This window comes from Alosa pseudoharengus, unplaced genomic scaffold, assembly GCF_046254945.1.
Source record: "Alosa pseudoharengus isolate Yale_2024_CS ecotype anadromous, Long Island Sound unplaced genomic scaffold, YU_APseudo_1.1 YU_APseudo_1.1_scf_7, whole genome shotgun sequence".
Classification (NCBI taxonomy): Eukaryota; Metazoa; Chordata; class Actinopteri; order Clupeiformes; family Clupeidae; genus Alosa; species Alosa pseudoharengus.
Window position 1 is genome coordinate 38055717 of NW_027468859.1, and position 12608 is coordinate 38068324.

Genomic DNA, 12608 nt, shown 5'->3' on the forward strand with positions numbered 1-12608 from the left:
AAGATCCAAGCCAGCGTGGGACTCAAGCCAGCTAAACAGGCTCCCTTTTACAGGTCTGTATGTCGGCTCAGGCGTGTGAATTCAGCAGGAAGCCTTATGTTACGTTTGTGTGGCTTCTCCCGTCTCCTTTTTTAAATTTTTTTTTTTTTGAGCCCCGTGCAGCTTTGCTGGTGCACCCTGTGCATGAGTTGGTTAGTGGTTCCTTGCTCAGGTGCAGCACGCAGATGTTCATTTGCAAACACTGCAAGCTCTAAAAGAAACAAGAACAAGAGCAAAAGCAAGAAAGAGAAAGAAAGAGAAAGAAAGAGAGAGAGAGAGAATTGCAGAAAGAGCAGAGACAGACAGAAAGAGGAGGCTTAAAAGTTGCTGTTTTTTTCTGTGTGAAAACAATTTTTGGTTGATGTGCTCCTATTTGGCCTAGCGGATTACCAAACATCTAGAGACTATCTCTCCACAGCCCGTGTTGGTAGCGGAGTCGGTTTGCGGCTGCCCTTAGAGGTGGACTTAAGATAAAGACCAGAGATTGACTTAAGTGGTGTTCCGTCCTCCATGGCATTTGGCTGAAATCAGTGGGGGATCAAGTATAGGCTTCACACTTCAGTAATCTGACACTCTGTCTGTCATCTATCTGATCTGCCACTGAGACCAGCCTCTAACCAAATCTCGGAGATTGTGACATTGTGAGCTCTCACTTCCTTCTCTCACAGTATAATACTCTCAGCCACCTGTGTCTGTTGAAATCCACCCCCCCCCCCCCCCACACACACACACACACACCACCAGACATCATCTGAAGCATTTGACATTGCACTTATTGGGTGAGAACAAATGTCCCACCGTTCAGAGAGACCCGCGTGTTAATCCCTGCCTCTAGACTGTACTGTACATCGGGATTACAACTGTCTGATAGGCAGATGGAAAATAAACCCGACTTGCGGATTGAAGAGCAAATGAGAGAGAGAGCAAATTACATTCAATCTGGTTTAATTCACCACCAGCCTCCGTTTTTATCTGATCTATAGATGTAGAGCCTTGTGGTCAGGTCATGCAGGTTACTTCCTCAGGTATTGTCCTCTGATAAGGCAGAGAGAGAGAGAGTCACTGTCCGGAAACCTACGCCATTTCCTTCTGTTTCCTCCGCTATTGTGGGCCCATTTGCATGTGGAAGGGCCCCTGGCAAGCGGAGATTTAAATAAATGTGTGTGACTGAGTGTGCATTTCAGGCCAAGGCTGGAGATAAATCATTTCAGGTTACTCTTACCTCATGTCATTTCCCTGACCACTTGTTTGAATGACTGAGGTTGGAATAAACCTTGTCGGTTTGTTTCTGTATATCTGTGGTGGTGCCATTTGTGGCTTGTTATGAGGGAAATGTAATGTGTTGTTTAAGGGAGAATATTATTTTGACAGTTACAGTGTTTATAGTTGTATTGTTTTGACTGAATTGCCATTCAACAGAGAAGTGGACATACCACAGTGTGTCTGGAGCGGTTTGTATTATTCCATTTGAAGGAACGCATTGTCCCCTCATAGCATAAGGTCTGTCTGGGAGACTGAGAGCTTTGTGTCTATTGTTTTGGCTGCAATTGCAATTAAGTGAGATGATGACATCTGACTGACTTTTTTGTTATACCGCTGGTCTTATTAATTCGAAGCGCAGGCAGAAAGCTGTTCTGGAAAATATTAACCTTAAATGTATATTTGTGTTTGTCAGAAATTGTTCAAAGATGCCATTTGGCACAACATTCAGTTTCTGTAATAACATTCTTGTTTGTCATTTTGTTGATCTCCTCATTTTCTAGTTACAGGCTATTTATAACCGATTCTACTGGTCCAAACCTTTAGCTCTAAGCAGCTGTTTTAGTTAAGGCTTGTATATCTACCTTACAGCATGTGTATTGCGGATTTTGGTGTTTTCAAGAAAGCAAAAAAAACCCTTTTTACACTATGGAAAAACCACACTGGAAATGTCTACTACACAAATACAAATGCTTTTTTATCTGATGTGTGACAGTGTTTGCTAGTGCATGAGAGCAACTTGAGCTCACACACAGACTTGGATTTGGCCTTGTCAGGGCGTGTTTGCCAGTGCATGAGAGCCACACACAGACTCAAATTGTCAGGGCGTGAAGAGCCAGTGGTCAGAGTGACCATTGGAGTGCATTGGCATGTGCCTGCCTGTAACCTTGTCCGGGTATTGGTGACAGCACCCCAGCCATTATTCATGAGCGTGGAGATTAGCCATGGCACATCTAATGAGTGTCCATCCAGCTTCCGCCTCACTGTTCCGAGTCTTAGATTTCCTGCCCGTCTCTGTTTTGGTGTTTCTACAGTTTGGCCCAGTACGGTACGCAATTGCATTGCCATTGTCAGAACTGGTGAATGGTACCAAAACAACCCGACCCATACCGTACCGATTTTGGATACCGTTCTGTTGGGGTACCCAAAACCTTAAATCCACCACGTTCCACAAACCACGTGCCTGTGATAGCCCATATACCTGTGTTGTAATCACGGTTCTTTTCATGTCTGTTTTTCCGTTCCAGTTTCCAGAATGTGGGTTCTTCGGCATGTATGACAAGATCCTGCTCTTCCGCCATGACCTCAACTCCGACAACATCCTGCAGAGGTTGACGTCAGCTGAAGACATCCACGAGGGGGACCTGATTGAAGTTGTTCTGTCTGGTACGTGTCAACACAAAAGGTTTCAGTGTACACCTTATCTTTGTTCAGGTGACCATGGCTTGGGAAAGAAAGTGGACATGAGGGAGTTGGATGACCAGAGACGCTGCCACAGTGGGAGGTTTAAAGAATTTGGGTTTGATATCAAGGCATTTTACTTGGATTAAATGAGCCGAAAATCCATCTTCTCTCCATGTCTGACACTCAAGTTCTGACACTCAAGTTCAAGTGAAGTTTACGAGCAGATTGTCCTTGGATCAGTTCTCCCAAATGAAAGCATAGCCTACATCCCGCTTTTACCCATCACTATCAGTGTCACTTTGTCTCTTTCTCCCTCCCTTCCTGTAGAGAAGCTCTGGTGTCAGGATGTGTAACAGTTTAGCTCAGACAGTGTAAACACAATAATCCTAGCCAGTTTTTCCTTGGAATTTGCAACACTGCTTGCAGATTTCACATATCTCCGGGCTTAACTGTTTTGTTGATTCAAATGGTTGGCCTAGAATGATACAGGAAATGATTTTCGTTTCACCTTTTTTGGAGTCCATATTCAGCTCCCATCCTGAGTCTGCTTGTCTGTCTCTTGGTCTACCAGTATGTAACCAATAATCCTTATGACTTCACAGCTCACATGCCACATTGAAAGAAATAATATGATTTGAATGTATGGTTTCAGTTTATGATTTTAAACTTAATTTAATGCAGTATGTTTTTCACAATTTTCACAGTAAGGATAACTGAATGATGTCTTGAGTTTATTACAATACTTCAGAGGCGTACTGCAGATTATCGTTCACAAGCCACAGTGTAACAATAAATAAAGCATGTGTCATTTCACAAGACGGTTAACCAGCAATTTAGAAAGTAGACATTTTGCATACAAACATTTTTAAAGCAACATTTTAAAGCATGACCTATCGGCATCATCTCAGAAGTACGACTTTTACCAGCCAAAGTTAGATGCACAAGACCTGAACGTGTGTGTGTGTGTGTGTGTATGTGTGTGTGTGTGTGTGTGTGTGTGTTTAACATTAAAGTTGAACACAAGTGGCATCACCTGTCCAATTCCTTTCTGCACACCTGAGGTCTACAAATATAAAGCCCTGTGTGGTCAGTAAGTAACCACTGGATCACATCTCTGAAGGGCCTTTTATGTGTGGTGGGGTTTTGTAGGGGCCCCTGCATGTGCATGGTGTGGTTATATGTTGAAGAGTTTCGGTAGTTTCGGTGACCAAGCTTTGACCCAGGCAGCTGGTGCGGCGAAGCATTCTACAAACATACACACACACACACACACATACACATGCAACAGGCATAAAAACACACACGAACACACATACACGAACACACATGCAAGAAAGCACAAACACAGACAGACACACACACACACACACATACATGCACACACACACAGGCTCAGTCACAGTATTTCTCACAGCATCAACCACACTTAGGCTTCTGGGCCCTGACCACTTCCTCTTTGCCGGTGTAAACCATAAAGTACGGGTGTTTAGCTCGCTCTCATTCTGAGAACGCGCTCTTTACGGCGTTCTGTGTACATTTTGTGCGTGGCGGTTCCTGTCAACCGAGCACCCAGTTTCCCTTTCGGCTCTCATGAGTAAGAAAGGCCAGACCTGACATGGAAAAAGCCTCATTTCTCCACAGCCAGACTTTCTATTGGTGATGATTCACAGCCAAGCAGACCTCAGCAGACTGATGTGAGGAGCTGTTGTAGAGTTGTAGGCAGATGTGTGAGTGAGCACATCATGGGAAAGGGGGAGGCTGAGGTGGTCACATATAAACTGCGCCAAGGCTGACACCTACACGTATACGAGTAAGGTACGCGGATATCTCAGTGATTAGTGGACGTCATCAATATTGCGGTTTGCTGTTTGGGGTGTTCCCAGAAAATAATTATTAAATTGTTGTAGTTTTTGTTGAAGGTGACTAGCATCAGTCTTACAAGTGACTAGCTAACTACAAGTGAGCCAAATTTCAAATAATTTTAAGAACTACCAGCCGGGATGTATTACTTGCAAAACCACGTCATGGCCCGAAAATGTAAATGCCGCCAATACAGCATAATGTTAGGCTATTGTACTTGTACCAAAGTGCTCCGCTGTAAAGTTTCCTCGTAGCAAATTGTAGGCTATTCTGTGTCATACTGATGTCTGTACAGAATGAAAACAAGAAAATGTTTAAAAAAACTCAACATGTTGTGACAGGAACCCTTATTTTCTCATGATTTGGGACAAACAGTTTTCAGTTTCAAACAGTTTTTGGTCAGTTTTTTTTTCCAGTTTCAAACAGTTTCGGGTAGGTTTTTTTCAGTTAAAAAAAAAAAGAAAAACAAAGGACAAAAAAGAGGATCTTTTGCAAGATTCAAATGGCTGGTGTTTGGATATTACTGAACCTTTAGACTTGATCTTTTAAAGCTTTATTCAACCTCTGCCTATCAAAATACACTATTTATTTTGCCAGTTGTCCATTTGGAAAGTTTTATTGACATACCTACATAATACAAGCCACAAACAGGCCACCGTCTCTAAATACAAACTACATAACTAACATCCCCATATCTCTTTTCCTGTTTTTTTCCGTTACATTGGCTGTATTTTTTTACTTTTTATAAGTGAAAATTATTTGTGATTTAATTTTAACTTCTTGCGTCATCCTTATGACACCTTTTTTCCTGTGTGAACATTTTCTCAACAGTTTACAAGACCGTTTACATTTTTTATCACAGCCGTGTTTAACCAGCCTTGCTTGTACTTTGAAGTACTGTGAGCACAGTTAAATTGAGGGATAATCAGTCGACCAGTCATTCAAACAGACAGAGACAAGTGACAGAAAGTGTCAAGGCCTGTGGGGCTCCCATCTTGTGCTCCAATCTCCGGCTGCTCTTTGTCTCTGACATGCGTCTCCTTTGTCTCGGAGGCCTGCTGTGGGCTCCGGGCCCGCAGCTGTAGGCCTGCCAGAGCGCCTCTTGGTGGGAGGTGGCCAGAGATTTGTCTTGGCACGGCGCTCAAAGGGCACTGCTAATCATTTCTGCACTTTAACAGAGCTCACTGACGGATAATGTTGGCCTGACGTGTGTGTGTGTGTTTTTATTTTTTTGTGACACATTTTCATAGGCTGCTTTCCCACTGATTGTGACAACTTCACGCTCACAGAATAGGTCCGTGTACGCATACCTGCGGCATTCCACATACAAGTGTGTGTGTGTGTGTGTGTGTGTGTGTGTGTGTGTGAGCAACACAAGCATTCCTGATGTGGTTGTGTAATTGAGTCCATGATTGAGATGTTAATGGGGTGGCTGGGCTCAGTGATTCATTCATCAGCAGTGCATAGCGCTGTACGCGGCTTACTGAACTGACGTGTCTTCAAAGGAAGGCGCCGATCATATTCACATTACCACCATAGCTCATTATCTGTTCCCCAACGTTACTTGCTTCAAATGGCTCCCGTGGTGTTTATAGGTTAGAACTAGCTTTGATACGGCAGCGCAACATGTGTGACGTTCTCTCTCTACGCTTTGTTCCGGGTTGTTCTTATGGGAAATTGTAAAATCCCCTTCTTCTTGCGAATCTACTCCAGATTGTTTGCTCTCTGGGAATGTGGTTGCCATGGTGCTGTTTTTCATTCATTACTACGACGCCATGCCAAAGACGGCCTTCATGTCTGATAAGAGCTTGTGAAATCTGTATGTATGGAGGCGAGAAGCAGAGGGGAGGTGAAAAAGAGATCGGTAGAAAGAGTGTGTGTGCGTGTGTGCGTGTGTGTGTGCGCGTGTGCGTGCGTACAGTACAATGAAAGAATTGATGGAAATGTTGATAGAGTGGTCGCTTGGTTCATTGATTCATTTTAACGGTGATTTACTGGTAGGTAAAGTAAGTAGAGAGGAGGCGTGATAAATGGTTGACAGAGTGCCAAGTTCAAAAATGAGGAACTGAAGACTTTGTTACCAGTTTTCTCAAGTCATGTATGTTAGTACAAGGATTAAAGTTCTCCGTCATAGGACGGATTTCCGTCAATTTGATTTTAGAAATGTCATATTTGAGATCGATGCAGATCCGATGAGAAAAAAAATAGGAGGGGGGGGGGGACTGTCACCTTTGCTTTTCCTTTTTTAAGGCAACTACAAATATTAGGTAAATGTTTAAAGACCTAATAGTGTTCTTGAGAACTTTCTGTGTCTCAATCCGTGACCGCTCAAGAAGATACGTCCTATACGGCCTACGTCAGCCATGAGTTTCGCTTTGTATGTTGTAGCTACACACTTGTCTCGGGCGTTTGCTTAAAAAAAAGAACACGTATGGAGGACTATAACGGTCTAAAAGTTGGATTATAGTGACACAATCGAGACAGCTGATGAGGTTGGCCAATCCGTTTAACTTTTTTGGATATGATATTGTGAGCTCTATGTGCGAATTCGGAGGCTTTGTTCTTTCCGTGCATCAATGTAGACACTTACTATCGCGAACTCTTGTCAGGGGAGGTCATTCATTTTGGGTGTCACCTATGACTTGAACAGATAGCCTGCTATGCCACCCGATGTAGGCTACTATTGTTACAGTTTTGAATCAATGCAACTAACATTATGTGTAAAGCGACGCAATATAAACCGTAGCCTATGCAATTTATTATCCCGTCTGTTATGACATACAACAATGTTTTTCACAATTTGCGACGGAAGGTTTTGACTGAGCGTGTCGAGTAAGGGGGTCAGTCGTGTTTGTGACGCACAGACAGCCTTGTAGCCTATTTTGCTTAGGCCTCACTTTTAACGACAATAGGTTGTGAGTGTATGTTGACAAAAAATAACCATACAATTAAAATAGTCAACTTAAAACTTTGCTATAAAATATTATTAATTTATAGCACAAAACCATAACCAGTGGGCCTACCAGAACCTCGCATATTAGCGTCATGATTTGTGTGCGTCTATTTGGCAAGGCCACTAGCTGTCATGGATGCGTTGTTGCTAAAGGAAGGCAGGTGTCAAAAGTTAAAAAATAAATGCAGATGGGCAGCTGATGAAAACGGGGGAGAACTAACAAGCCATGGTGTAAAGAAATTAAAGTGCCAGGAGTTTGCTTTTGCGCGGTTCGCTGCAAGAAAATTGTTTATGGATGCAATAGGAAAACGTTTTAGCACGCCACCAATCAGAAGACCGCCATAAGGTTAACGTTCGTGCACTTCAGGACATCTTCCCTACCTGGTGCAACTAGCCACAACGACAAAGGTAGGCTACGTTTATCTATGGCTGACCGTTTTTACGTTTAGAAAGTAGGCTATGCATGTTCTTTCATAGCGCAACACGACCTGTCCTTAACCATATCGCAACCTCTTGTCAACCTTATACAATCTGTTGCTGAAGACAAAAGCGCCGTCTCCAGATTGTCGTTACAAATGCGCAGACCTCCTGCATGAGCACACACAGTATTGCTGCTCATTGGAAAACTGAGTTGTCTGTAAAACTCAAAATTACCATGTTTTCATTAAATGCGGATGAGGCAACAAATGGAAATATGAACAATATCTAGAATGTTCTGATTTGTTACTTTGATGAGGAAATGGGAAGTCTTGCAAACTTGATTTTATAGATTTTACTTGGTGTTGAATTGCATATTAACAAGAAAAAAATCTCCCCTTTAAACACTTTTGGCCTGAAGTAATTAAATAAGAGTGTGTTAAAGCCTTTCTACAATATTGCTGCAGTAGAAAAGAACAGCAATGGCTAATCAGCAATGGTCAGGGATGGTACTAAAATATATTTTTGTTCATCAGGAAAACTCAATCTCAATCAATTACACTCTCAATTCGCCTTATTCACATGGCGGCCATTGGCGGCTAAAACGAGGCTACAGGGTACACAAACCATAGGATTGTTATGTTCTATGCATTCACCTGTAGGTGGCATTAATTATATAGTAAGTGTACCCTGTAGCCTCGTTTTGGTTTAAACAATGGCCGCTGTGTGAATAAGGCGAATACTCCCTTTACTTTGCTGTTTGCATCTTTTTGTACATTAAAAACCAATAGGTCGCGACCGCAAAAGGGGTGCTATCTCTATAGGTAGATATGAACAACGTATGACTTATGGCCTGAAAAAAGTTGTCAAACGATTTTTTTTCACTTTAATCCCTGTGTTAGTCATTGCTGCGTTGACCTTAAAGATCAGCTCCCCTGATCAACTCCAACTGCCAGAAGGTTCATATTGAATAAAATGGTTTATAAAATATGCAATACAATGATAATAATGATAATAATAATAATACACTGTTTGCTGTTGGTGGAATATACCCCAACACAAAAACTGACCAGCCACATTTAACACACAATAGACAGATTTATAGACAAGGCTAAATTATTAAGACTTTACAGTAGCTGACTTGATGTCAGTGATAGTCTAATTTGGATGTGAGGAGTCATCTCTATTATTCTTTTCATACAATAGGTTACTTTGACCTTGCTAATGTGGGTTAAGCACCGTACAAGTCCTTTTTTATGCACTATATGAGCTGCATATCAAGATGCTTATCAATAGATGCTTTTTTTAGGTCCACTTACCTCTAGCTCCGTCTTGTTAATTTAGATATATTGGAGGTTGGGGACTATTTTATTTGTTTCCATGGTATGTAGTTGTATAGCTCTGAACAGTTTAAACAGAATACATGCATTGTTGCTTATGAAGTCTATTACTGCACCTACACCCAAAGCCTATTTTGTGTGCAGTCCCTTACCTCCATTGTCAGGATAAGCAATTTATTGGCATAAGTCTGTGGTAAGTATGAATTGTCAAGCCTACTGTTTTCACTACTCTGTCTGTTGTGTTTACAATCTTCAGCGCTCGCCACTGTTGAGGACTTCCAGATCCGGCCGCACACTCTCTACGTGCACTCCTACAAGGCGCCGGCCTTCTGCGACGACTGCGGGGAGATGCTGTGGGGTCTAGTGCGCCAGGGACTCAAATGCGAAGGTGGGTCTGCGGCAGTTACCGAGGAACACACGCTGAACTTTATTTGATTTGTTTGTTTATTTTTATTTGTTAGGGATCATGTGCAATTTTTCCATAGATAAAATGTTGCTATTTGATGCATTGTACCAGAGTTAGCCTTAGAATAATGATATTGGGGAAGGCGATTATTGGGGAAGGTGATATTGGGGGCGATTTTTCTCACAGATGTTGCGATTTGATTTGCAATTTGATTTTTGAAAGTCAAGGCTCAGTTCAATTCAACAGATTTCGCTTTAAGTTGCGGCACTTCTGATTGGTGGGCATGCTTAGCGCAGGAGAAGCACAGCACCCATGTTAGGTGAGCTTCACTGTGTCACACATGACCTATAAAAATCATAGATGTGACGAGATTAGCCATTGGGGCAGAGTTGCAAACTGCATGATTAATTGTGGCAGCCCTACATTGATGAATCATGTTCCACAGAATGTTCTAGAGACTGGAAATGTTCAGGGCCTGTTTTTTTGTATGGGTAAAGCGTCAGGTGGTAATGCAGATCACTTCCTCAGAAGTAGTCGTTCAATCCAGATGAGGTCTGTTTTTATTATTGTTTTTTTTTTCCCCAACTGACCCTTTGACCAGGCGCTGTGGGCTTCACAACATGCTACCTCAGCAGAGTCAACAGCTAGGGGAACTTTGATCCCCCGCCCCCTCATGGCAGAGTTCTCCACTGCCCTCCACTGCCTCAGCTGCAGCCCCCCCCCCGCCCCATCACGCATCCGCAGCCCACGCCACCAAAGGCCGAGGCGTGAGGTGTTTACACAGAGTGACCCCTCCGTCAGTGATCTGCGTCTGTGGGCCACGAATCAAAGCCCTGGGTGGCTTCCTGCTTTTTGAAAGTCGAACCTTTCAAGTATCCCGTTCATAGGCGGGTAGCAAAATTCTCTGTATTGATGTCAGACAGGAAAATGTCAGACCGCTCGATGGCTTTTGATTTGGCACACCAATATAAACTTAGATAGCCTGAAGTATCCAAATTCTAGTTTAGTTTTTGTTTTTTTTAGTTTTGTTAGTGCAATGATGTTAAATTTGTGCACGTACAGTCCTACACTGAAGAATCATCTCTGCCGCCCCCGTTCCACAGAATGTTCTAGAAATTGGAAATGGTCCGGGACTAGGAAACGCAATGAGCTCTCCTGCTGGCCAGACCTGCTGCGCTGCTGTCTCTGTAGGTCTGAGTGCTGATGGCATGTGGAGGGTTAGTCAGGGTGTTTACAGCTGTCGAAAATGAGTGCAGCATGATCATGACGGCATATTTCATAACTCATAGCCAGTGCATGAGATCACTCGTGGACATTCTGACCCAAAACACTCCGTGCATGTGACTTCACTAACTTGACATAGTGATGACCAAACGGGTCGACCACTAGTAGGTGCTTAAGAGTGACTGGCAAATACTGTGTCTGTAGATGAGTAGGTATGCATACTATTTGTGGAAGTACTGAGAATTGTTATCAGAGAACCTTGGTTGTAAAGGGTTCCTTGGCACTGGAAATTCTTCCAGAGAACCCTTTACAAGGAGGTCATAATTCAGAACCTTTAGTTGGTTCCTCTGTGGAGAAGAGTGTGATAACCCCTCAGGCCTGTCTGAAACGGAGGCAGGATGATGTAAGCGCCGGGCGTCCAGTATGACACACTGTTGGGCCTCCTCCGCAGGGTGTGGACTTAACTACCACAAGCGCTGTGCCTTCAAGATCCCCAACAACTGCAGCGGTGTGCGCAAGCGACGCCTGTCCAATGTCTCTCTGCCCGGCTCCTCACTGTCCATCCCGCGTCCCGCGCCCATCGAGACTGTCGTCGCGTCCCCGGAAGAGGTGAGCATGGTGTGTTTGCGATGTCGTTTATGCTTTTTCAAGTGTGTTTTTATATGTAACTGGGTTCATAAAGGGTGTCTCATGTTACATGTTATAAGTGTGTGTGTGTGTGTGTGTGTGTGTGTGTGTGTGTGTGTGTGTGTGTGTGTCTCTATTTGTCTGTCTTATGCGGTCATCCCTTCCCTCTCTTTCCTTTCTCTTTGTTCAGGGTTTCTTTCTTTCTCTATGATTCAAAAACTTTCTCATTCTCTCGCTTGTTCTCTTCTATTTCTGATAGACCCACCCAACCACATATGCACGTACACACACACACACACACACACACACACACACACACACATACACACACACACACAGCGCACACTCAAACACACAGCGCACACACACACTTTTAACAGACAGACATACTGTACCCACTAATCACATAAGCATTCCAGCCTAGGGCAAATCAATGTTTTTTCCATTCAGTCAATTAAGCCGTGAATGTGGCCGTGCTGCCCTTGACTAAACTTTTACACGGCTGCTCCCACCGCACTCAAGTGGACTTTCCACTCCCACCTCCACTCAGTCCTGGCGCTGAAAATGGACTGCCTTGTCTTTATAAACATGTTGGTGGGCTTTTAAAATGCCTATGAATGATATTCCAACAATGCCAGGGGAGAATGTATCGGCAGTCAGCGCTTCATAATCTAAATGCCTAATGCCAATGCCAGGGGAGAATGTATCTGCAGTCAGCGCTTCATAATCTAAATGCCTAATGCCAATGCCAGGGGAGAATGTATCTGCAGTCAGCGCTTCATAATCTACATGCCTAATGGAAAGCTCTCCATTGGGGCCCTCGAGGTTGAGTTTTGAATACTTACACTTCCGTTTTATCATGCTGTTTTTTTTGCTAGTAGAATACATTTACATTTTCTGAAGCAGCAGAGTAAGGGTGCACATTCTCTTTTTGAATTACTCAGTATAGTGTGCTGCCTGGGTCAAAGTTAAGCCAGTGTAGCCTGCTCTAATATCATGAGAGATTGGGCATGCACATACAAAAGCAATAATGCACCACATCAGTGGAAGAGGACCAGGGGGTCAGGAGGTCAAATGA

At 43.3% G+C, this 12608-nt stretch overlaps 1 protein-coding gene across 8 annotated transcripts in view; it reads left to right on the forward strand.

Annotated features, from left to right (window-relative positions):
• LOC143110405 (serine/threonine-protein kinase D3-like) overlaps positions 1-12608 on the forward strand; it is a 42905-nt gene that overhangs the window by 17241 nt on the left and 13056 nt on the right. For 4 of the 8 annotated variants that reach the window (XM_076273290.1, XM_076273292.1, XM_076273291.1 and 1 more), the window contains exons 3-5: positions 2547-2685; positions 9530-9661; positions 11355-11521. In XM_076273290.1, the coding sequence (XP_076129405.1) occupies positions 2547-2685; positions 9530-9661; positions 11355-11521 (438 nt within the window). The remainder of the gene's footprint in view (positions 1-2546; positions 2686-9529; positions 9662-11354; positions 11522-12608) is intronic. The other 4 variants (XM_076273293.1, XM_076273294.1, XM_076273296.1 and 1 more) reach the window with 1 other exon arrangement.